The 25,484-nt window shown below is 36.1% G+C and overlaps 1 protein-coding gene across 1 annotated transcript; it reads left to right on the top strand.

Moving 5' to 3' along the window:
- Positions 1-1,386: 1,386 nt before the first annotated feature.
- On the top strand, positions 1,387-25,431 carry Sap130 (Sin3A-associated protein 130). Its single transcript, XM_067096468.1, is given in 19 exon segments — positions 1,387-1,435; positions 6,044-6,186; positions 8,217-8,325; positions 9,827-10,154; positions 10,298-10,435; positions 12,350-12,572; positions 13,161-13,397; positions 14,009-14,144; positions 14,230-14,448; positions 16,102-16,323; positions 17,262-17,383; positions 17,643-17,839; positions 18,241-18,254; positions 18,257-18,382; positions 22,076-22,373; positions 22,505-22,602; positions 23,123-23,403; positions 23,964-24,083; positions 24,216-25,431. Coding segments are annotated over 19 exon segments (3,234 nt in total). The 5' UTR covers positions 1,387-1,404; the 3' UTR covers positions 24,408-25,431.
- Positions 25,432-25,484: the final 53 nt, after the last annotated feature.

The following is a 25,484-nucleotide window of genomic DNA, read 5'->3' as shown; positions in this document are numbered from 1 at the left end:
ACCAGGCAACGAAATACGAGTGTCAAAAATGTTTATTGTGTGTGATATATTCTCAGCGTGTCGGATGGCCTCCCCTCCTTCCTCGGTGCAGGGCCATATGACCCAAATTGCTTGCTTTTATTCATATATTCCCAAGGCACACTAGCAGCACTGACAGACGAGTGATACTGAATAAAATGTAGCTTAATTTCCAAGTTTCCTGTGTCATCCGTTCACTTTTGCATTCACTGTTCCACTTCAACTTGATCTTTCTCTGGTTTTCACCTTGTTAAGAAACGACTTCAGAGAGACATCTTTAGCAGGTACGTATTTACATTGAGGCTAATGAGGCTGCAGCCTCAGGCCCGGGTACTAACCGCCCCTTCCGATAAGGCGATGATTAAAAAATAAATCAATAAAATAACGGGCAATAGTACATTCACGAGACTTTGTTATGGAATTACCTCTTTTTTAATACAGTACGATACAGCATAATAGATCACTCGTTTCAATATAAACGCAGAACCTGCCGAAACATAACACCAACTACTACTGTTCATATCGAAACATGTACTAAAACAAAATATAAATGTGTACGTGTCTGTTAAAAAAAGGCCACATGACCTGGAAGTAGCCTCAGGGCCCTAAGTAATAAGCTAGTCCACGCCTGATCTTTAGGATATAGTCTCAGTAAGCTAATTTATAATATAGATAATATTTACTAGGCATTTCAACACGGGAAATTCAGGGAAAATACAAGATAAGGTAGTTTTCCTTGAAGAAAGTTTCAATCACTTACCAGTAATTGCAAAATCAACATATTACAGTTTTAGCCATCAAACAAGAGTTTTCAATGGTCTCCAGTTTTCATCGGATTAGGCTAGATTGAGTAGTAAAAAGTTGAAAAAATGAACTGGAATTGGAAACAGAACAAATAGCATGCAATTGACTGTAGACTCATCATCAATTCAATGTTAACCCATCATCCATTCTAATTAATTTCGTCTTCGTTTGTAGAGTGCTAGGAAATAATGACATTGTTTGTCACTGGACCAATAAGTATGAGTAAAAATATGTTAAAGTGTACACTGTAATGACTGTTGTTTAGAAACAAATGATCTCTGAAAATTTATCTTAGAAATGTCATAAGACATACACTGGATTTTTCATTATTTTCAGGTAAATTCAAATCGAATTTATAATTCTCTGAGTAGTTATCTCCGTCGAACCTTTCCAGTTACTCTTATATGGTGCAATTTAATCTTTTTTCCGTTGTTATGAGTAATGACAAAAAATTTAATTGCACCTTTGCAAGATTAGTTTAAACTTTCGCGCCAGTCGATCTATATTCCGACGATCCTGCTTTTGATGTTTTGGTCCGTGTGCTGCCATCTGTTGAGGCCGTGCAGTAACTAAAATTTAAGAATGGCGTCTAGGATAAACAAATATCTTGCAGGTAGAACCAAATTAACCTCGCCAATTTTAACTGCAAGTAGCTTTGAGTGCGGTAATTTAATCCATTTTAGCGTCGTGTTGAATTGTATTGGGATTGAAGGTTGAAATCAACTCAGGATGTGTTATTCGTCGCTATCATTGCCGATAAGATAGATATACGTACAACCTTTAAAAAATGTGTGACGATATTGAAGTGGCATAAATATGAGTTTATGGACAAATTACATATATACGGTCATTAAATAAATCTAAATAATAACTAGAGCGTAGAATTAGCAGTACAGTGAAATAATCAACGGAAATATATTTAATTTCATTGCACACAATCGCAAAATTTTAAGACGACTGTCATAGATAATAATTTTTATATCCAAAATCGTAAACTAAACCTAATTAATAATTATGAAAAAATAACAGGAAATTCAAATGATTTAGATAAATATATTAAATTTCATAGCATAAATAAAGTCAAATAACGGAAATATATTTAATTTTGCAGCATGCAATCGCAAAATTGTAAGACGACTTTTTATGGATAAATTCGATAAATAAAGTTTATAAATAACATATAAATAATAATTATAACGTAAGATTAACAGTAAATTCAAATAAGGCACGGAAATATATTAAATTTCACTGCACGCAATCGCAAAATCGTAAGACGACTGCGCATGCGTCGAATAGCCAGCTGAGTTGAGCGTCTGGCGGAATTACGCGAGTGAGTGGGAGTGGGCGACCGAGTGAGGTATTAAGTAAATATTTACGTGATGTTTTTCTCTTATTGATCTTCTGCACTCGTGTACGATCCAGCAAGACCAAGGGTATGTAACCGCGGCCACGAGGCCTCCATTTTGACGTCAGTTTGCCCCTGAATAACCGTAGAGTTAGAGGTAGGGAGGGCACTTGAGCACAATTTGAATGTTGGAGACTCCCGAAAAATAGTTTCGATTTTCCTCGACGTGTCTCTGATGTGTGAATGCCCCATGGATTCCTCGTCGCTCCTGGACGTCTCTCCTTCGTGCATTTCACACCCGCGAGCTCAGGGCCTCGGTCGAAGGTCGATAATAACCCACTCGACCGAAATAAAGTCGATCCACACAACCGAATTTGACATTTTACACAAACACACCTTCGTATCCTATCACGTATCCCCCTCTCTCTCTCTCTCTCCCTCAGACACATTCATAACCGGCAGCTGGGAACCCATTTATCGACAGACCCGGGTTTGAAAACGTGGCGAGAAAGACTCGAGGGAGAAAAGGAACCCGAATCTTTGGCTGGCAAATTGGGAACGGGACGAGAAAAGTAAAGGGGGAGGGGGAGGCCATTTAGGGATGTTGGAGCAGGAGTTCCCGACGTGTTTAGTCCGGGCTGGACGTGGCCGTTGTCTTAGAGGGCCGTTGTTTGGATAAATGAGGCCTTTGGGGTGAAATACCCCCCCGAAAGGAATCCATCAAAATGCCCTGTTCTTTGCTTTAATCAGGTAGACGAGGCTGTGTCGAGAAAGCCAGACTTCTTTAGGCCTCCTGTATTATAAGCTCAGCATAACGTCATTCCCCTTCGGTTATGTCCGAAAATGGCCTTTTAGGACCCATACCAACTATACTTTAGCCATAATAAGTCTTGGGTGTACTTACCCAGAGCAAAAGCTGTTTGAAGTAAATAATGCCTGAGCACAATGTCTGATAGGCTGCTCTGGTCAGATTTAGGTCACTGGTAACTTATTACCAAACCTCGATAATAGCATTAAGCCAACCAGAACTTTCAAGCTCTGAAATGTTACTGCGAGCAGCATATTTTGAATTTACATTTTACCAGTGTGAAATTGGAGATCTCTCCTGTCCCCGTTGGCAGAAATTCTTTTAGGCCGAAGGACACGTTCCCAGACTAGCTAAAGTTCGGTCGAACGTGACGTCTGGGTGCTTTATCCGAAGGGCTGTTGGAATTGGGCTGTGAAAGTGAAAGTGGTTTTTTTTTGTAAAAGCGTTAACGTGGGTCATGCTAGCTTGTGTAGGATACAATTATAAGATTATTATTCTCATTGGGGAGATAGGATAGCAGGCCTAGTGACAGTAATTTTGGAAGTCTAAAGTTAAACGTAGCCTATGCAGGAAACTTGTTAAGACGAGTAAGTCTGCGGTGCTGATGGGCCAGACTACCTCATATAATTATGGACTGTATAATATAGGTGTAAAGAGAAATGCAAGTCTATTTATTTTAGTCCATTACCTTTATTAACCCAAAAGGTGTGGCACGTAGCTAAAATCGACGCTTTATATGCTGCGTAAGGATGTGTTCGATATTATCGACGCTTTATATTCAAATATCGTGGTAAACTTAGTCCCTCCCCTTATCTCTGTTTGAGTGACGTCAACAGTCTCGCCAGCCATTCAGCTCACTATTGAACATAAAAGATGTAAGGGATTTTCTTAGAAGGTATAAAATAGCAAAATTGTAAACCTTCTAACCAGCCTGGGGCGGGACCAGAGGCTTTTGCATTATGAAGTTGAGCAGTGGTCAAGATTTTATAAATCTTTGTTTATTTTGTGAAATTTGGAGATAGTGGTTTTGGATGATGATGCTCATTTTGTCAAAACAGTGATATCGTAGATAGATATTAATTACAAATGATAGTGACTTACAGTAAGATTGGTTTTAAAAAGTTAGTGTGCATAGGGATAGTTAACATACACACACACATATAGCCTACACCCATTCATCAATTAATCCAATTGTTGCATATTTTTTGTACTTTTTATAGGTGTTTCTTGAATAGCTATGAGCAGGATTGCTTGAAAAAATTTGAAATTCTCAGAAAATACTGCACAAAGCATTCCAAAACTAAAAAGTGGCTTTTTGAAAAAAATGCTTTCTTTCCAAAAATATTCTTTTTAAGTATAAGTTTTAAAAGTATCTTATATTTTATTTTTTGATTATTAATCATAGCATACAAGTCAATTACAACCATGTATAGTATTAGGTGATAAGTTAAAAATGAGCAAGAAAATATTGGTTCCATTACTGGAAGTTGTAAATGCATAATACTGCTGGGCTGTCCTTATGTGGCATCCTCCTCCTCATCTCTTAAGTTAAGACTGAATTTTTTTTTTTTTTTTTTTTTGCACTAGGCTGTGTCAGTAACCCATGTTTCCTTGATTAGTGAAATTTTGGCTTGTAGCCTATTGCGAATAATTATTCGGGGTCAGTATTGGTGAATCCAGCCAGTGAGTGTCCAGTAATATGCTGGGCATAGCCAGCCTATTATTATTTGTGTAGGGTAATTGTTTACCATTCACTTGATAAGTGCCAGTGTAATTACCAAGGTCTTAATGTCTTCGATTTAGACCTCAATCTTCCATGCCTTATTATTATGGGTCGGGCAAGTTCCCTGTAGGCAGAAGCACGGACTACAGCTTTGGAAGTGGCTGGGAGCTTATTGGTAAAGAGAGGGATGAGGAGGAACATATTGTGGTGGAGGATTTAGAACATTTGTTTTGTTGTCGGCATTCTGACCTTTGAAGCTAATATTGAGAGGGTAGTATAACAAACATTAGCGGCAGCCTGGTGGTGGAAAGGTTTGTAAGTAAAAGTTTTTCAGTGGTAGATATGTAGTGCTGAGCCTTGCACTGTACTGCCGTTTTGCAATGGAAACATGCACCTTCAGTAAGAAAGGAGAGATTTTGAAGGAATCATGACTAGTGAGCTTTAGGGAGTTCATATTTATATTACTAATGAGGTGTTTGGAAGATAGTGGGTACTGTGTCTAGTAGGTGAATTAGGTCCCAACAGTAATTGATGTGAAATTAACCGGATGAATACTTAAAGGAATTTCCAGGCTCACATCGAGTAGGGGGATTTTGGTAGAAACTTGTGCATGAAAACTCTCGATGGTGACTTGCAGAAATGATGCCTTTGTGTATAAATGTAGTGTTTATTTGCCGAGAGAATGAAAACTCGTGCGTTATCTATATACTACATGCCCTATTTACAGCAGAGTGTTGTTTCCCCTTATTTCATCATGTAGTTGTTGACAGTTATAAATAGTACAGTTAAGCAAAGTTTTAAAGCATTCACACACATTATCCTGAAAGAGTAGAATACCCTACAGTAGTCACACAGATGTACTCTTGTATGTAAAAGATGTATATCATGTACACCCTGTATGTATATTGTAATTCATCAGTGAAGTGCCCTAGGTTTCTGAAGAGTTAATTAGGGAGAATTCCTAAGTAGTTAGACGTATGTTTTACTTACCTGTGAACGGTAGGAAGCTCCCTGTTATTAGTTGTATAGGAAACTTTATCTTCTAAAGTAAAATAAATTTTTTTATTTAGTAGCGACATCACCTACCACTGTATCTCGGCTCATAAGCTGTAATTTTGAAGGTAATTTACCAAATAACTTTAGCAGATGCTTTCCTGTAGTTATAGCTTAAAAAGTGCTAAAACACTGTTGCTTGTCTTAGCTATAATATTTTTTAGTATTACTCATGTAGAGATAGTCAAGTATGCTTTTTAATTACTTTACTTTCTCACGAATTTTCTGTAAAATATTCTGGTGATTATATTTGTTGTATTAATTCAGAAATTATACACTGTTATATCATCAGGCTGTATCATGATGACAGGGAGAGGAGGGCTGGCTACAGCATCCAGTGGTAACACTTTAGGAGGCTCTGGCACTGTACCCGGAGATCACAGTAACCAGCCTATGGATTTGGCCCAGAAGACTCCATCCAGACCTATGGAAGGCGTAAGTAGAACGGCCGTACAGCTTTTACTTTGGGACAGATGGAGAGCCATTTCCCACGGTAGCAGTTTCAATTTCTCCATTTAGCTCGTTTTGTTGTATTGATGGTTACCTTTGTAAATGAGGCTGGAAAACTGATTAGGCGTCAAGTTGTGGATGGTTTGGAATTGTTAAGTCTAAACTTGAACCTGTGTTGCTTATAAATGTTCCTAAAAATTTAAAAGACCCAACTTTCATCGATCCTTTCTCCAGCTGGTGATATTTTATCCACCTTTGTATCTTTTTTTTATGCTGGGTTATTGTTCATTGTCATGTGTTGGCGGAAATTGTTTAGAGTTCAGGGTTTTGATAACCTTTTGAGTTGAGAGGGTGAGGGGAGAGACGGAATGGTTTCGGAGGACAAAAAATGGTGATTATTTGTTGCTCCTTGTTCCAATCCCTGCAGTGTTCGTACTTTCACAATTTCCACTGTCTTGGTTGGCATGCATTCAGTGTACCATTGGTGGCCTACCGTTGGTACTGTTAATGGTTACGGAGTTTAGAAAGAGCATTTTTGTACAGTATTATGAGTGGGTTAATCCAAGCTACTGAGTTGAATTTCTAAAAAATATCTGAAAATTGTAGCAAGAAAAAGTTAGTCCACAGGAAATGGGGGAAGTTTTAGGAAACAAGTAGAGTTGAAAAATCTCTGAGTTGGTGTCAATCACTGTCTAGCCAACACCCATGTTGAGCTTCAAGGTGTCCCTAGGAACTTCTCCAATTTCTCTTTCCACAGTGAAGGAAGAGCAGCTGTGATTGCTTCTGAATTGTACTGATATTTTCTGATTTCAGTGCATTCCTTTTGAAGGTACAGGCAGTCCCCGCTTACCAGTGGCATCGGTTAATGGTGACCTGGATTTATGGCGCTTGTCTAGCGACGTTACCTGGATTTTCGGCGCCGATCTCGGTTAGTGGCGCCGTTCAGCAGGTCATTAGTGCTATTATCGCCGGTTTTCGGATAGTGGTGTTCGGCCTGGAACAGAACGCCTGATGTTAACCGGGGACTGCATGTATTACAAAAGTGATTGTTAGGTTCTGTAGACACTAGTAACACTGTAAATTCTAACCTCCTCCTCTTAGGTGTGGAGTACTGTATTATATATGTGGAAGAACATTTTTGATAAGTTTACCAGCAAGAGACACTAGTAACATTTCTTGCTATTAGTCTGTGTAGGTAGTGAAATTTCCACAAAGCTTTATGTTTGAACAAACCAAAGCCATCTTGTGCAGCAACTACTGCCCCCCTCCCTCCCTCTCTCTATCTCTCTCTCTCTCTCTCTCTCTAATTTTGTGCAAATTTTGATGTTATTGACGCTAAAATTTTAGCTGTTTCTCTTATTTGAAGCCACTTAACCGAACATTGTATTTTGTGTATGGAATAAATAACATTTTTATTTTTTGGTTGTCATAATCCACGTTTGATCATTATCTAAGGTATGTGCTTTTTTGATGTTCAAGTAATCCGAGAGAGGTGTAGTGATAGTGAAGGCTAGTTGGGAAGGATATACATGATACACATTCTCATGTTATTTACATTGGAATAGACACATTGCTGTCTCTGTACTTTCATATCTTCCTTGCTGTCTCATTTTGTCCTGTCAAATTTCTCCAGGGTTTCGTAATCATCAGTTTTTGCTTCGTTATAGAAATAATCAGTTTTGAAGAGCCTTGGGTGTCTTCAGATTTTACTTGATGTTATGGTTAAACCACTTTTTAGTAATTATGTTTCTTCCTGTTCAGTCGTTAGCATAGAATTAGTTTCAAAACATAATGCCATTGTGACATACTGATATGCAGTACAATAATGTATTTTGCTATGAAATATATATTATGGTTTTAACTGTGGTGGCAGTTGAAAGTGGTCATGAAGTGTACAGTATTGTTCAAAACTTTTTATGCACAGTAGCATATTTCCTCAGAGATGGATTTATCATTTCAATTTGTTTTGAGATTTTCATTAATTAACCATAATGGGTCTCCTTTGTTTTATGCAGAGCGGAGTCATGAAGAGTGGAGGGGCAACGCTAGTCCATTACAATACTGGAGTCGCTCAGATCCTGACGACAAGTGGGACACCTTCACATGTTGTAACAGCTAAGTCTGGTATGTATTCAGAAAATGCAACTTTTAATTCATAAGTTTCTTGCAGACATTGTGGCTAACAATAATGTGAGAACTTCACTACATTGAGAAAGGGAATTCTTTTCAACCATTATTCCTATTTCTTCGCAAAGTAAATGGTGTATAAAGATACAGTTTGCAAGAGGTTTTTACCCATGTAAAACTTGCCAGTTGATGATCTAGTTTGTAGCTCACTCTTCAGGTGCCATGCATTACTTTGTTTCATATTTCAGTCCCTGTTTTACATTTCAGTGCCATGTTATTGAAGTATATTAGAGGGATATGGCAGTAACCTGATTCTGTAAAGGAACTGACCTTTCTAATTTGAAGGAATTTCATTAAGGTTTGGCATTTTTTGCTTCAAATAGAGTATAATTTTTTGCTCATCACTTCAGTAGTACACAGGGGGTAAGTGCAGCTTCAAAGTATGGTGAATAATTTGAGTCATCCTGTAGATACTTCTGCCCCACCATTCCCTTCCCATGTACAAGATGAATTTTATGGTTGTTGCAAATAAATGCTATGTCTCCTATGATTTTCAGAAAAGCTGAATTTTCAAGAAACTTTATTTTAATAATAGCTGATACCCCATCTGTATCAGTAAATTGTCATTAGAACTAGAATGTTAGATTATTGAGCCTGAAGACTTGGATAGGTGGTGGTATGCAATTCTCTGCCCTTTCCTAATTTTTACAACTTGAGAATTTCATTGCACTTTAATTGATGTAAGCCTTTTAAATTTGGTAAAGTATGGGGTTTCTTAGTTGGAATTCACTTTTGGATGTTATTTTGGCTTTTCTAGTAATCTGTTGCTGTCATCTTTTAGATAACTTTGGTACATATTTGAAGAAAGGCATGATGAAATAATGGTCAAGAAATGTTTCTACTTTGGTGTGGTTGTGTTAATGGAATTTTTCCTCCGGTTTGAATTTAGTAACCCTCAAGTCCTTAGCAGTCTGTTCACCTATAGTTGTTATATACATTTCACAGTGCCAAAGCAGACTTTGGTATGAACATGTTGATATAGCATGGAATATCGTAATGGTATTGGTAATCAGTTATTTGTTTAGAAATCAAATATTTTAGAAAATTAGTTCATATTTTTACTCTTTCCCAACCAGGTTATTGATGTTAAATAGAAAGGAATTTATCTTTGCCTATATATTTCTAGATTATTCAAAGGTGAAGCAAAATGTTAAGCTTGCAGTATATATTCTTAAGATCACGAGCTAAAGAAAGTCAGAACTGATGTGAGGTGGTTGTTTGCATTTAGATTTTGTTTTGAGTATCCCCTACTCCTTTCCTCATTCTATGTACATGTTTTATTGTAATGCCGTGTATGTCCAAAGGTTTCAGATGACATTCCCTTTTATGTTCATGTTTGGTCCCTATGGTATGGTTAAGGCTAGACTTAGCAGTACACATGAATGATTTGCTGAAGATGATCTAGGTTGAAATTTGTAACTAGAATCCCCATTTACAGTTTGCCGTACTGAAAGCATGGGTGTAGGTGGACAAACTGTCACATTAGTATCCCGCACTTCTGCCAATCCAGCAGCTCTCAATTTAGCTTCCTCTGGAACTGGTGGTGGTACTGGCCCTTCAGTTAGAACAGTGTCCCATCCTCCAGGGTCAGGCGCCTCCAATGTTGCTGTTACTTCATCATCTCCAGCCCACCTTACTTCTTACCATATCCCCAGAGGAGCAGCAGCTGTTGCAAATATGGCTGCTCCAAGGTCCCAGGTTGTTGCAACGCCTATAATGCGGACAACTGGACAACCAGTCGGACAGCCATCAACTGGTACAGGACCGTAAGTATTACTGTATTCGCTGTATTTTCCGTTGAATATATGAGAGCCATTTTCAACTGAAAGATTTGTTTGTAACTAGATTAAATAAAGAGTTTCCCTGATTCCCAAGAGTCTCATAAGTTCCCTGTTGATATTTGTTGTAGGCGTGGCAGTGTTGTAAGCCAGCGTGTTGCCCCAGTGTCAAGCAATAGTGGGTGGGGTCGTGGTGCTCCAACCCCTGCACATACAGGGAAGGTATCTGGGCCTGCCATGCATCCAGGAGTTCCTGCAACAAGTTTGAGGTAATTGGGATTTTAATGTGGCTTCAGTTATTGCTGTTAATGTAGGTTGTGGAGTTTTCATTGGAAAACGTGAATTCATGTTTTAGAAGTATCTTTTGAGATTTTAACCCTATGAGCTTACGATAATACCATCCATAAAAAATATCTAGCCGACTTATGCATGTAATTTGGCTATACTTTTGTTTATCATTTTTCAGCATAAACAGCAACTATAGGTATTCTGCTTTATACCATGAAAAATAAATTTATAGTTAGCAGTAAAAGCAAAACATCTTGAAGCAGACAAAGTTGATTTTCCTTAGACAAATTTTGAGACCCACAAACCCACAAGAGTCGACAATCCTTTTGTGGCTAGGTACTATGGCTGGTGAGTTCATGTTCGGGAATAGCATCCTTTTCCTTCAGGCACGTTTCTAGGTCTTGTTGGTCAGAATTTTTTGACAAATTCGTATGGGTTTGTGCTTTTGAATGTGCTAAAAGTAAAAACTTAAAAATTCAGTGTTGTGTATATGTAGGCTTTTCCTGTCGCCAGCACAGTTAATTACAGCAGTTGTATGATTATTCACTATTTGGCTCTTAATTTTACTCTTGCTTATTGAAGATGCTAATTATGATGGGAGGATGTTTTGGTCGTCCTCATAGTTTCTAACCAGGGGTTTGCCTTTGTAGGGATAACTATTGCTTTTTTCAAGAGCTTAGGAGGATTTACCGGTTTGGTGATTTTGTGAGAAAAGTGGAGGGGCTTTTGTTGTTAGAAACTGTTAAGAGAGCAGTCCAAGAGGTGATTCCTTGTAATATTCATCATAACTGTCATCTCTTAAAAGATTTAACTTTTAATTCGTTTATCTGATAAAATTGGAAGTAACGCCATCTCTAAAAGTGCTTGTGATAGTCATTGGCCTTTGCAAATTTCATGTCTTTTGTAGTTGGTTTTTGAGTGAAAAAAAATCAAGTCTTCCTCCTTTCTCCCTCAAGTTATCAGCTGATAGTTTTTAACTTGAACGCCTCAGAGATTTCCGCTTGTATTTTTTGTGTAAGTTGTTGTATGTATCTAGCACAATCAGAAGAACGTATTGTAAACTGTTTTATTTGCCCTGATTTTAGCCTAACAGTAAATTACAAGTCTTAAAGTCCCGTGAGGAAATTTTTAAAACTTGAGGTTGTATTAGACTGGATGCAATTAAGAACAAACCCGTCTTCCCTTCCAGTTTCTGCCTGAATTCTCAGCAGACCCAGTGGTTTGGCTGTCCCCTATATCGTGACTTTTGGTATTTTGCACACCACATCTGCTCTTTATTATTTATGTGATCTATCCACAAATCTCCACATTTTGTAGTTAAACTAAAATTTCTTGTTTTTGTTTTTCTTTTGTAAGAGACTATGTCTGCTGAGTTGAGGCTTACAGGATTTATACATCTCAGATTTTTGCTCATGTTTGATATGTAGGAACTGTTATTTGCCAGTAGCCTAACAGTGTTGAGGTTGCTGTCTTTTTTTTTTTTTTTTTTCCTGGACTGTTCTCTAAATGGTAACTTTTTGATTTGGCATGTGGAAATGGTGACAATATGTTTATCCTTCATCCCTTTATCGAAACTACTACATTTCATTGAAACCCTTCCCCCGCCATTAATGTTTGGCAGATCCGATTGTCTCTTATACCATGATTTGCATTTAGTGTATAGAATTTCTTTCATGTTGACAGCTTTCATAGAGCCATTGTCATAACTGGGCTGACTTTTACATATCTCCCAGTCATCGCATGTGAAGATTTAAGTTTTCTGACTTTCAGGCATTTCATTTCTAGTCAGATATCGTGCATAAATAGATATGGTTGTCATTATTTGAGTCAGGTCATATAAGTTTAACTTTTGGGATTCTTAAACATTTACTGAAAACTCATGGTTTTGCTTACAGTATAGGTGTACCAAGAGGATCTGGACCTGTGCAGCGTGCTGGTCAGCCTGGGGGTTCAATTACAACTTACCATCCTGGTGTACGATCTGGAAACATGGCTGGTGGCTCAGTACGGGGACAAGTCCCAACCACAATGAGAGGAGGAATGGTTTCTGGTGACTCTCCAAGAGTCTCTTCAAGTTCCAAAGCCGTGCACATAACTCAGCCGATAGTCCAGCCTCAGGTTTGTAGATGATCTATGGAGTTTGGTATTAAGCCAAATATATTGGAAGAACTTATAAAGAATAGTATTCATTATAAAGAATAGTATTCATTATAAGCACAATTTCTTTTGGAACATGTCCCGAAGGTCATTATTTTGCTAAGCCATCCTCTAGAGATTGAAATGTCCATATATGAAAAGTTACACGCCAGTTTAGCAGACTTCTGTACTTATCTACCATGTTCCAATTATTTTTTTCCTATGCAACCTGTTAGAGTAAGGTAAAGTTTAGTTTATGTTAAGAGCTCTGGAATTGCTGCTAACTGTAAGGTATCTAGTGCAGGCTGTAATATAGGATCTTTGCTACTTAATGGACTTTGTTACATATCAGAAAGGCCAGACCCCAGAGCACCTGTTAAGTTTAGTGTTAGTGTACATTAAAGAGAAGTTGAATAATATACAGACAGAAAATATATAAACGTTGAAATTTTCTCTCAACAGCATAATTATTGATGTTAATGTATGGCTTTTAGGTAGTTGCCTATTAAACATTGTTAGCTGTTCATATTTTTGTCATTTGAGAACCACAGATTATTGTTTTACTTACAGAAATACAGTGGAAACATGACAGGTGTCATTGGAAGTGTGACTCGGGGAGTCCCAACTGGGCCGGGTGTGACGGCAGGATCTACTGGGACTTTGTATAGTCAGGGCAGTTCTATGGTTACTACAGTGGCAGGACCAGGAGTTAATGCGCAAGGTGCCATCAGAGGTCAAGCATCTTCCACTATTGCTGTCCGAATCACTACAGCTCCTGTTGTACCAAGTGATACATCGTCATCACAGGTATGTTAGATACAATAAAGCGTACAGAAGTGAGGTTACTAAGTATCGTAGTTGGTTTTCAGTGCCAATAATGTTCTTGAGTTGTTGGTATATCACAGGGAAAGATACAGTTTGGTTTATGGGAACTAACAGGCAGAGTTAAATTTGTCTGTGCTTGTTAAAAAATTTTGTACCCCATATTTACCTGGTAACCCAAGATTTAGAATGGTGCCTTTTTTGCTTTATATATCTTCTTCATTTGTACATTAAATAATTTTTCAATAGTTTTTCAGTTTTTTTTTTTTTTTTTTTTTTCATGTAAGCATATATGACTAAGCACTTGTTAGCTCATTTATTGTAAGATAAAATACTGCATTTATTTCTGTATGTGTTTTGGTGCTTTCACATAAGGTAAGATTTCTGTATTAATGTCTCACTTATTTGGATTTTGTAAAATATTGATATCAAAATATGAGTAACTAACTGGAAACAAAATCATTGTGCTTAAACTTTTTAAGAGTTAGTGGTATTTCATAAAATTTATTCAAGATGAGCATTGAAACAAAGTTTTATTGTATCAAACTTTTAGTTTTCAAACATAAAAACTTTTACATTGATATATTATATTTCAGGTGACTTCACAGGCTGTCACTAATATTGGTGCATTAGCCATGACAACTCCTTCGGGAACTACTGGCACCATTTTACCACACCCCACAATGCAGCGAGCACCTCAGGAGCACCATGTTCCTCTCAAAACCCCAATAGGTAAGTGAAAAATGCCCCATATATTTGCCAAAATTCTGAAATACAGATGGAGTTAAGACGGAGACTGATTTAGATTTTCTTTCAGTTCGAACGCCAGTTGCACCCCATCACAACACTAAGGCTGGAGTACAAACACAGACTTTGGCCTTTCCTGATGGGCCCAAGGTCATAACACAGCCAGCACAAGGGCCACCATTAGCATTAACTCAAATATCTGGTTTAGCCAGCGTTCCTACACAGAAGGCGCAAGTCAGTGTTCACACTGTGCATCATCCTCAAGCAGCAAGTGTTCAGCACAGACCTGGTATGGTTTATGTGTCCTTTTTAATCCTTTTTTTTTTTTAATGCTTAAAGTAGGTACTGTGCATTGTATTGTTCTTTAGAATTGCTTATTTGAGAAATGTGCCTTTGCACTGGGTCCCCGGTAATCGCAGGGATTAGGGACCACAGCCAGCCATGTTAAGCGGTAAGTTGGAACACCCTTCTAAACATGCTTATAACTGCCTATTTTAATAGTTCAAACACCAAGTATACCTTAAACGATCATCCTAAAACCCTGTAATCTAGTTTCAAAGTCACATCACCCTCATAAATAATTGGCTTACAGCTATGTGTGAAAACTAAACTCAAGTCCCCCTACATTTCAAACACATGCATTTTTGTCATAGAGTATTGAAGCTGTCCCATTTTTTTTTTGGATAGGGTTAAATGCTGGGAAATATTTAACTGTACATGGGAAAAGAATACTAATTAAATGCAATCAACAGTGATAAAATATTCTCTTGTGTATGTACTTGTTACAATGATATACTAATTTTCAAATAATAATGTGAAAACAGCAAAATATCGATAAAATGTTATTTCACGTAAAGAATCCATTCGTACTGGTACAGTATTATATTGATCTGGTATCATCGTAATATGTATAACAAAAATTGATTGTCGTGACATATGTGATTGTCGTGACATATGTTATTTTTATGTTCTGAGAATCGGCTAATTGAACCTGCTACCAAAGAATTAGGAAAGTAATTTTTAGGTGCTAAAAGAAACGGACGTATTAATGGAATTATTATTTTTAATTTTTCACATAAAAGTTTATGATACAGTAATTCATATTTCATTGAGAGAGAGTGTGAGAGAGTGGGTGTTTACAAATGAAGTCTCAGCACATTAGCTGGGGACAAGACTTGATTTGACAGGCTGGGGATAAGAGTACAGTATAACATTGTGTTGCTTAGGTATAAAATTCAAATCTGAAATATTTTTACGGTGATTAGAAATGAAACGTCAACAGTGATAAAATATTCTATTGTTTACTGTTATAATGTGTGATAATCATAGAGTTGACTAAACTTGTAATGAAGTATGGTTCAGTAAATAAGAGAAAGAAAAAATATGGCAACATGTACATACAATAAAAACAATTATATACAAATGTTGGGACAATGTTTTCTTTTTTTATACATATTACGATGATAATACATCAATATAATACAGTATAAATGGATTCAGTAAGTGATATAACACATTGATATTTTGCTGTTTGTTCATTAAAGGATATGTATACTGAGAGAGAGGGTTGAACTGAGGTGTTGATGAATATTGATAAGCTGTTTTTGTGAATTTGCAGGATTTTTATTTAGCATTTTGACATTTTTTCTGTTCACATTAATATTAATATTTGAAAGTTAGTAAATAATTTTTGTATCATAAAAAATGTATTTAGTCATTAAATTAAAATGAAAATACAGTAATTAATGAATGATGCGCTGCGAAAAAATTCGTGAATTATTGAATTGCCATTATATATTTGGAGATAAGTTCCACAGAAGCAGCTGCGTGTGCTGATCCGCGATCCATCGGGGACCCACCGTATATACATTTTGTAGTATTCAATACTGCATACCATTTGTTCTTATAAGTAGACTGAGATAAGTGTATATCCTTACAACAGGAGGTAATGTTGGTGGTAGTAATGTAGGTAGGGTTATGGGAGGACCCACTATTCCTGTGGCCAAAGTAATGCCACAGCAAGCGTCCAGCCAAAGTCAAGGTCCTGTATCAGTAGCAGCTTCGCCCAGAGTGTCCCATGGCCAAGTTCGAGCACAGTCTCCCGGACAAGCAGTAGAACCACAGCCTGCCCACACAAGTGTTTTCTTGCAGCGGGCCCATCCAGGTATGAGTTTAATCATGTAAATTGGATATATATATATCTCTCTCTCTCTCTCTCTCTCTCTCTCTCTCTCTCTCTCTCTCTCTCTCTCTCTCTCTCTCTCTCTCTCTCTCTGTGCATACATTTATGGTTTTAAATTGGCTGTAAATGGAAGTGTAGGGTGATCTATGGTATTTGCTCTAGGTAGCAAGCTTTTATAGTGATCTCCTGTATGGGAAATCTCAGATGCTCAGGGTTGTAAACTGTAAGTAGAGGAAGAAATATTCAGTGCCTGAAGTGTTTAAGAAGAGTCACCTGGGAAGAGAGGGAGGATAAAAATGACGATATGGTGGAAAATCAGGGCTTGGAGGGGTCAGAACAATATTGTTGCATTGACAGCAAATGGGCTTGTGTGTGAGGTACTGAAAGTACAGCAACAGTTTTGATGAAGTGGAAAGAGATTGCTGTATTGCTGGTATGTAACATATAAGTATCCCATCAGTAAAGCTTAGCTGCATCCACTTTTTAGCTTTTAAGTTAATGTACTTCATTCCAACATAAATTTCTTCCCCTTGTACTCTGTTTTATTTATTTTCTGGGTCTGTCGTACTGTCCAACCAAATCAACTCCCTCTTAGATGCTGAAAGTGCTCTAGGGTTTGACTTTAAAGTACAGTAGTAAATGCAAACACACATGATGCCTGTGTAAAGCCTTTGATACACTGCAGTAAACACGGCTACATTCAAAGAAGTAGGACTAATGAATTTGCAGGTGTGATATGAGTCCTTAGTTTATTTCCAAGTGGGTGTTACTTGTAGATAGTACAAGGCATTATCATCATTTTGTCAGCAAAGTTTTTATATAAATGGTTAAACTATAAGTTGATGCGGTTAAAAAGAATATTGAAGTCCACGTCATGATAGTGGTAGTATTTGAAATAATTCATTTTTCTAATTATCTAGGCTCCGCAGTGACCGTGACAAGTGGGGTTCCTGTTACTCAAGGAGAAAGAGTTGTTACTACTATGTCTCAGTACAGTATTGGTCCGCAGTTTTATTATGAACAAAGCCAAAATGCATATCAGGTAAGATGACATCTTTTGCTTTTTCAGTGATATAATGTTTGGGGTTTAATCTTTATATGTATGACATGAGGGTTTAATCTTTATATGTATGACATGACATAGTTTTGGGTGTAAGTTAGTTGTTGTTTTGCAGCAAATGGTTATAGGTATGGTTGTTAACCTCTCTTAAGTTGATATTTAGTAGTTATTTCTATGGGTTATTTTACATGTACAGTACTGTATTCTGTACAGCGTTAGTTATGGAAGTTGTTTTTTCCAGTACGTCCCAACAAGTGTACAAGGAGCGCCATTAAGAGTGGCACCCAGTGCCGCAAATGCTGCTGTTGGAGGAGGAGTTAGCGGTTCAGTTCAAGGTGGAGAATGTCCTCCATCTCAAGGTACGATACCTGCCCCTTCAGCTAAACCCAATGCATCGCCAAGACCATCAATTCTCCGCAAGAGACCAGATAACGATGGGTAAGTTGAAAATGATTATACTTCCAGTGATCTTTTGGTATATTCTTATTAACCTTGCAAAATAGGGGATTTTCATACATCCACTGCACTAACCCTTACAAAGTATTTGAACTTGTGTACATTCTTGGTACTTTTGAATCTTGTTAAATTGATATTGTAATCCTTTGTAAATTTTATATAAGGTGTGTGAAGACTTTAAGATGGATTCTTGTTGTAAAGCATCTTACAAATAATGGGTTCTCAAGGAAAATATGCTTTTCTTACTTCAAATTGTCTTTTAATTTTCCTGACTGTTTAGCCAACAACTTTCAACATTGTAAGTCAGAAGTTTGTTGGTTCTATCAGCTAATAGTGTGATTTAAGCAACTTTAATTACAGTCTTGATATCTTTTATATTACAGAACACCATTGAAAGCTGTCAAAACTTGACTTCAACCCTCTCACTGCCGATGCCATCTCCACCATCTCCGAAACGTCCAGATTCTAGAGGGAATGGCAATGCGTCATCAGGTTCGACCACCATATCAGCCAATTCATCACCAGGTAATATATTTAAACACTGTTATTAGGGACATAAAAATTTGTTGGGAAAAGGAATGTATTTTTGCAGTGTAGTTGAAGACCTCATAGTAGACTTGAGGGTTTGCCTGAAAGATTTCTTTGTAAAGGAGAAATGAAAATTGAGCAAGATAAAGTTAGAGAAGGTAGATAGCTAAGTGATATAGGACCACAGTGAAGGGAAGCAAAGTACTTGGCAGAAAAGAGTAGTACTGTAATTAGATAAGGTTAGGAAGTTGTGCCATTTTGTTATCTAGGAAGCCAGTAAATAATACAGGACTACTTGGATCCAGAGGAATCCCTGTGTATATGAATCTTGAGATGTATACAATTTTTAAGTTGTGGGTTAAGTTTAGGAAATTTGTTCTTGTTAAAATGATTAAGAGGAAAAAGTTATGGGTAATATTTTGTTTATGGATGTATTCACAGTAGATCATTAAAATAGTTTTCTTGCCAACAGTTAAGCCATATTTTAACAAACTTGATGCTGAAACATTTTGTATCCGTAAACGATTTAAATTCGTCCAAACTTTGCATGATGATGCGTACAGATGATATTACACATTGGCATGCTTAACATTTGCATTCGTACCTCTGTTCATACTCTCTCCTCCATGTTTCTTTCCACCCTTCTAACAGGTGTTTTATAGTGCAACTGTGAGGTTTTCCTCCTGTTACACCTTTCAAACCTTTTACTCTCAATTTCCTTTCCAGTACTTGACCTTTAGCCAAGATTTCATATTCCTTCCTTCCTTCCTGAATTGGCTTAGATTTTATATTCCTTCCTTAGATTTGGACCAAGATTTTTTATTCCTTCCTTCCTTCCTTAACATTTGCACTGTTATTTGTGTATATTCACAGTAGTGTCTTGCTTTACATTTAACATCGTTTTTTAAAATATGACAAAAGTAAATTAAAAATAACAGAAGTGCATTGCTCCCCACAAGCTACTTTTCCAAGAAGTCTTGCACAGCAGGCTTATAATGCTCTTTAGATGTAGTGTAAGAGATATGAATCACTGGATTTTTTACTTTGTATCTTATAAAAAAAGGGCTTGGTAGAGCAGTTGAAGTTACAGATGAGATCAAAATATCGGAAGTCATAGTAAATTTCAGGATGCGAATTATCACAAAAAGTGAACAAAGAAGCAGATAAATTCCACTTAAAAGCTTCATTCCGTATCAGAATTGAAGCTTGTTTGTATAGCTAGTCATTGAAGGGGTCACTATGATACGGAAATGGAAACATTGGAAGAGAAGAGATGGAATTGGAAGAAGGGGAAGAGATTATCACAGCAAGTCATCAGTATGAGACAGTTCATTATCTTCTTTAAAGCTGTGGAGCAATATAAGTTTATTTACAAAAGTTATCAATATATACCAGTAGTTGGTGAGTAGTAATTTGGTTGCTTGTGTATCAGCTTTCATTACCCAACCTCCTCAGAAAACTGAATTGTCGTTTCTTTAGCCGTTGAATATGTTTAAATATTAATTTTATTCCTAAAAGTGCTTTTGCAGCTTAGCTAATGCTTGTTTGCTTAATATGTTCAAAATTATACATTGGAAATGAAAACCATGTAACAGGTTTTTTTTTTAGGGTTAAGCTATTGAATTGCTTAAATTCCCAAACTTTCCGTTATGATTCTTTGGTTTAGTTTCATTAGTTATATAATATTTTCTCTCTGCCTAATATGATGAGGAATTTTCATGTGTTTTTGCCTTTTTATGTGACTATAGGAGTAGTTGATGCATTTTCATCAGATTTTAGACATGTCTACTTCATTTGTAAAAATTGACATACTAATTGGGTAGGTGTGTACAAGCCCTCTGTGCAGTAAATAAAGAAAAAATAAAATAAAATGCACCTGCCAAACTGTGAGAACTGCATTATCCAAGAATCTTTAAGGGGGATCTTTAAATTCACAAAGCATAAAAGAACCCAAGGTCATGTCTTATAAGCTCAGAAGGAATTTTGTTGGTCAACGTTTTCATTGGATGATGATCTCAAGTCCCCAGAGCATATTTGAAGACCCATGTTGTCGATGCATCTGACTATCTCGGTTTGGACTAACAAGCTAAATGAATATTTTTAAAGCCTTAGCCAGGTTTGGATCTGACACTACTTTGGAAATATTTAAGGATTTTTTTTTTTTTTTTTTTGTGGTTGCTTGTAAATGGTCAGTGTAGCTTGACCAAATCAACTTCCATTAGTTGTGAGGCTTAAGAATTTTACCTTTTTATTTATTTATTTATTTTTTGTAAGGTAAAATGTTTCCATTCAAGACACTTGATGTAGGACTTTGGTTAGGAAAATACCTTTCCTTATTTTACTCCTTGTTTCAAGATATCAGTTACCCAGTAGTTTCTTTCCTCAGTACATGGTTTTTATTTTCTTGGTGATTGTAAATACTGTACTATTTACCTCCCAACAGCTTTGGTTGTGTTGGTAGCAAATTTTTAATTTTGCATGTTTCAGTGTTGCATATTTAGAGCCTTTTTTATATATAATTTGTATTACTTGTCTATAACAAGTTGTCACACTTGTGTAACTCCTGGAAATGTGTTGGATGTCCTGTGTGAACTGGTATCTGTGTATAGTGCGTAAAGGGGACAACATTAATAACTAATTTTTAAAAAAATTTCTTAACTTCAACTAACAAATCTTACATGCACCTTCTAAGATAACCTTTCAGTCTCCAACATTTTCTTTATGAAAAAAAAAAAAAAAAATTAGCACTAGTTTTGAGATATATTCAGAATTTGAATGTAGATTTTAATTTTACTCCTCAGGATACATAATCTTGTACTGTTATTAGAATAGTTAACTAATCATATATGATTTGTAGTACATTGTGAAAAATAACTAATTGGTTGATGAATGGTAAATTTCAAAATTCATCTAAAACCCTCTGTAATTTCTTATTTGTGAAGTGAAGAGATGGAAAAGTAGTACAGTACTTTTGTCCGTGCACAGAAAAGACTATTATATTGTACACTCTTAATACTTTTCAGAGCTGACCCTTTTAAAAAGGGGCTTTATCCAAAAATGTAGTCTTAATGAACTATTATTGGAAAGCATGTATGAAATAAAATTGGGAGATGTGATTTTGTTTGAAATTTTAGTCTTGAGATCTTAAAAATTGTGGTAGTTAGTAAATTTAATGTTTCAAAAACATTGTTACACTATAGTAAATGCAATTTGACCAGATAAACATATTTGATGCAAAATACTCCTGGCATTGAAGGAGCAGAATTTGGTTACAGAAGTGGTTCTAAAGATTTTTGTTTTTTAAATTTTAAAGTATTACCTCTTTTGGATGAGATGAGGTATGAGTAACCATTGCTCAGTTAATATAGGTTCTTGTAATATAGGAAAAGAGCCTGCAGTATTTCAATAATCAAAATTAAGGTAAGGTACATGAAGAATAACTTTGATTTGCAGAGAGCAGTTGAAATTATTTAAATGTTTGAAAGGAATGGTAACTATTCACATTAATATGGGTTATTATATTCTGGTTGCTGTGCTTGCACTAACTGTTCCTCAAGCATTTTCATCTTGGTTCTTCATTTGCTTTAGCTGTTAAATAATATGAGCTGTCTTTTTCTGTGGTAAGGTAATTTGGTTTTAATTTGTGTTGTCTTTATTTGGACTAACTGTTATCGTTCTTGTGCTCTTAAGACTCATCCTTATCAGGGTTGCAAATTGAAGAAATGGATGGAAGCAGCAACAATCCTCCTGGGGGTGGGGGTGGGGGTGGTGTTCACACGCCACCAAACCTGAAACAGGAGCCACCAGAAGATGCGACAATTGTTTTACCAAGACCTCCAGTTACTGTGTCTGCAGTAGATGGAGCCAATTCTCTTCCCACAACCCTTACAGTTCCACAACCGCATCTAACAGGGACTGGTTCATTAGGATCAGGACAGGTCCTGCCTGATGGCCTTTCACCAAGAAAGAAACCAAGAAAACAACAGTTGTAAGTATAAGTGCTACAGTTATGTAAACAAGGAAGTGTGGTGACTGAAAAACACTTTGAGTGTAGTGTGCATTGTTCATTCAAACAACTTTTAATTCTGATTTTAGTGACATTCTTCCCAAACATTTCAGAATGGGTAATGAACTCCAGGAGGCTCGTTCAAGTGAAGATGACATGGACCATCACACTGTAAAAAAATTCAAGAGGGACATGGCAGAAGATCATCATGGTATGGTTGCTTGTCATCCCTTAAGGCTGTTTGCTTTCATATAATGAAATAACTTTTATTGAACTGGAACAGGTTCAGTCATTCTTGACCTAGGATAATGTTCTCAAGTTAGTTAGCATAAATTATTTGTGCAGCATGTAGATAACTGTACCTTTGTAAATGGAATATTCAGTAAAAAGAACAGTTATGTTTGAAACTGGATTGAGGTACTTTCTTAGTGGTTTGACCTAATGCCAATTCACAGGATAATGTTGTATATGTTTGGTAAAAAAAAATTAGTCATCTTCGGTATATCCAGCCGTCATGTCCAGAAAAATTTTGAATGAGTAAGATCTAAATTTTTGTAGAGAAAAATATTTTCTTGTAAATTCTGGGGGTATTTCAAGTGTAGAATGCATTAGAGTCAAATAAACCCATACAGTAGTAATTCAGTTAGCCAAGTATGTTACGACAGGTTTAAATTTATTCGTTTTTAGTATTCTTGTTAAAACAATTGCTAAGGAGATTTTAATTTTTCCAGACGTGGAAGGGACTGATGAAGAAGGTGAAGGATGGTCAGAACCTGGTGGTGGAGGGAGTAGTATTGGCAGCTGTGGCAATGGAAACAATGCTGTGAGCACCACTGTCGTTATTACGAATCGTCCATCCATGTCCTTATTGAATAGTTTCCGACAAACTTGGAAACCACGTCATAATCATTTTATCCGCCATACTGATGTTAAACCCAAGGACGAAAAGAGAATGACTGTCAATGAAATAGCAAATCAAAAAATGGCCTTACAGCGGGTTAATGGTTGGAAGGTAAGCTAGTTGTACAGTGTCAGTAAATGTATATATTTAACAATTGTTATTTAGTAATTGCCCTTGTCTTTGACATGTAGTAAACTTTTTCATATTTTATTGTTTTAACATTTGTGGAAACACAATTTAGAGTTCCTCTTCCTAAAAGTTTAGATTTCTAAATAAATTTTCCTTTTGAGATTTTTAATTAGCAACCAGGTGAAGTTATAACAAGATATAGAGTAAAAACTGAAAGAAGTAAATATGGAGTAAAGACTGAAAGTATGTTCGTTGTGCTCTTTGTAGTCAGGAATTTTTAGTTTCATTGTGCATTGTATCCCTTTTAACATATCTCACAATCAAGTAAACTTGCTGAATCTAACCAAAAATTCCCTGGAGAGACCACAGCTAACCTAAGATGTTTTAATTTTTCTTTTAGGGTCTGTTTTGGAAGGTCCAGTAGAAATTTTTAAGAAAGACCATTTGATGTGCTGCAAATGTGATCTTGATTAAAGTATTGATCAAAATTATATTTGTAAAGTTGATCTCCCAGTTATTACAATAGTACTCTTGCTTAACAGGTGGTTCATTTATCTGGTCAAGTAGACGATTTGGTAGACTTGGAGGGAGAAGTAGTTGAACGTTTCCATATGCTGCTTACATCGCTAGAGAAACGTACTCATCCACGAAAACCTTACAAGGTAAGTATAAGTAAAGCTTTTTAATTATTTTAAATACCATTTCTTATTAGATAATTCATGCAAGTCTTCGTTAGGTCAGTGCAGGTTCCTCGTATTATTTTTATTAACTTGATTTTTTCTGATCTGTTTCAGGATTTTGAGAAAGATGTCAATAGACTATCAGAGTTAGTAAAAGCAAATATTCAGAGATCAAAAATTATCAAAGATCAGATGATGGAGGCAAGATCACAGATGCATAAATTGTTTGATCACAAAGGTAAGATTGTTGATATCATGACAAAGTACAGTTGTAAAAGAAGTGTTCGTAAGAAAGAAAAAAGCTAGGGGCAGTGAATTTTCAGTGTTCCCTCATATCTCATTTTATGTTTTTAATACAGAAGTAATGAATTTTGTGTCAATAAGATTCTTAAACTATTTACTCAAGGAAGTATGATGACATGACAGGGAGAAGTCAGATTGGTGCTATGTTAATTGTTGTGCCTCAGAACTTTACATTATTAATTGTCTTTGAGAAAAAGACACATGAATTGGTTAAGATACAAAGATTAGATTATAGTTCTCTTCAGTATCCTGACACAATAGCCTTTGTATGGCTACGGAAGTTTTCGACCTGTTAATGTCTCGTGACTTCATGAAGTTAGACTTTCAGAGATCCAAGATATTTTTATACCCTTCATTTTAATTTAATAATCCAAAGGTAGATGCATTTTTGTAAACAGATGCCATAGCAGTGGAAAGACTTGTCCAAAGACATGTAGTCACCACATGTGAACTTCCAGTTTAAGTACAATTTTGTTGTATATAAAATATACTAACAGATTTATTTGTTTGCTGTGCAAACTAAATTAGTGTTGAAGATGATATCTTGATTATTGTTATCAGAGATTTACTTTGCAATCCTTTGTCACATTTCCATTGGAACTCTTCTATTCATAATGTAAATATAATAGATGTAGTGCTAAAGTGTTATATAAAAAAACCTGTGCTGTATAAATTATTTTGATTTTGTCGATACAATAAAACCTTAAAAGTCTACCTCCAATTGGGTTAATATTTTTATAGTGAATAAAGGTAATGATGAATGAATTTCCATACGAAGCAAATACTGTAAATGTCAAAATCTTATTGAAAGTTTTAACATTATTGCCAACCATAAATTATTTTTGCTAAAAGGATTTTATGAAATAGGTTTTATTGTATTTGTTGTAAGTTTGAATTTCACAAGCCTTTCACATATTACAATATAGTGATGCTATATACAAATTATTTTTATTTGAGATTTTACAAGATAGGGTTGGAACATAGTATTGCAAATTGTTTCCAATAAATTTTTTTAAGGTAATGTGCACATGAGAGTTTAAATGTTCCTTCTCTTGAAGTTAAGCATGTTGAGTAACAGGA

This window comes from Macrobrachium rosenbergii, chromosome 53 (genome assembly GCF_040412425.1).
Source record: "Macrobrachium rosenbergii isolate ZJJX-2024 chromosome 53, ASM4041242v1, whole genome shotgun sequence".
NCBI classification, from domain to species: domain Eukaryota; kingdom Metazoa; phylum Arthropoda; class Malacostraca; order Decapoda; family Palaemonidae; genus Macrobrachium; species Macrobrachium rosenbergii.
The sequence above is the reverse complement of the archived record's forward strand: the minus strand, read 5'-3'. Positions and strand labels throughout refer to the sequence as shown.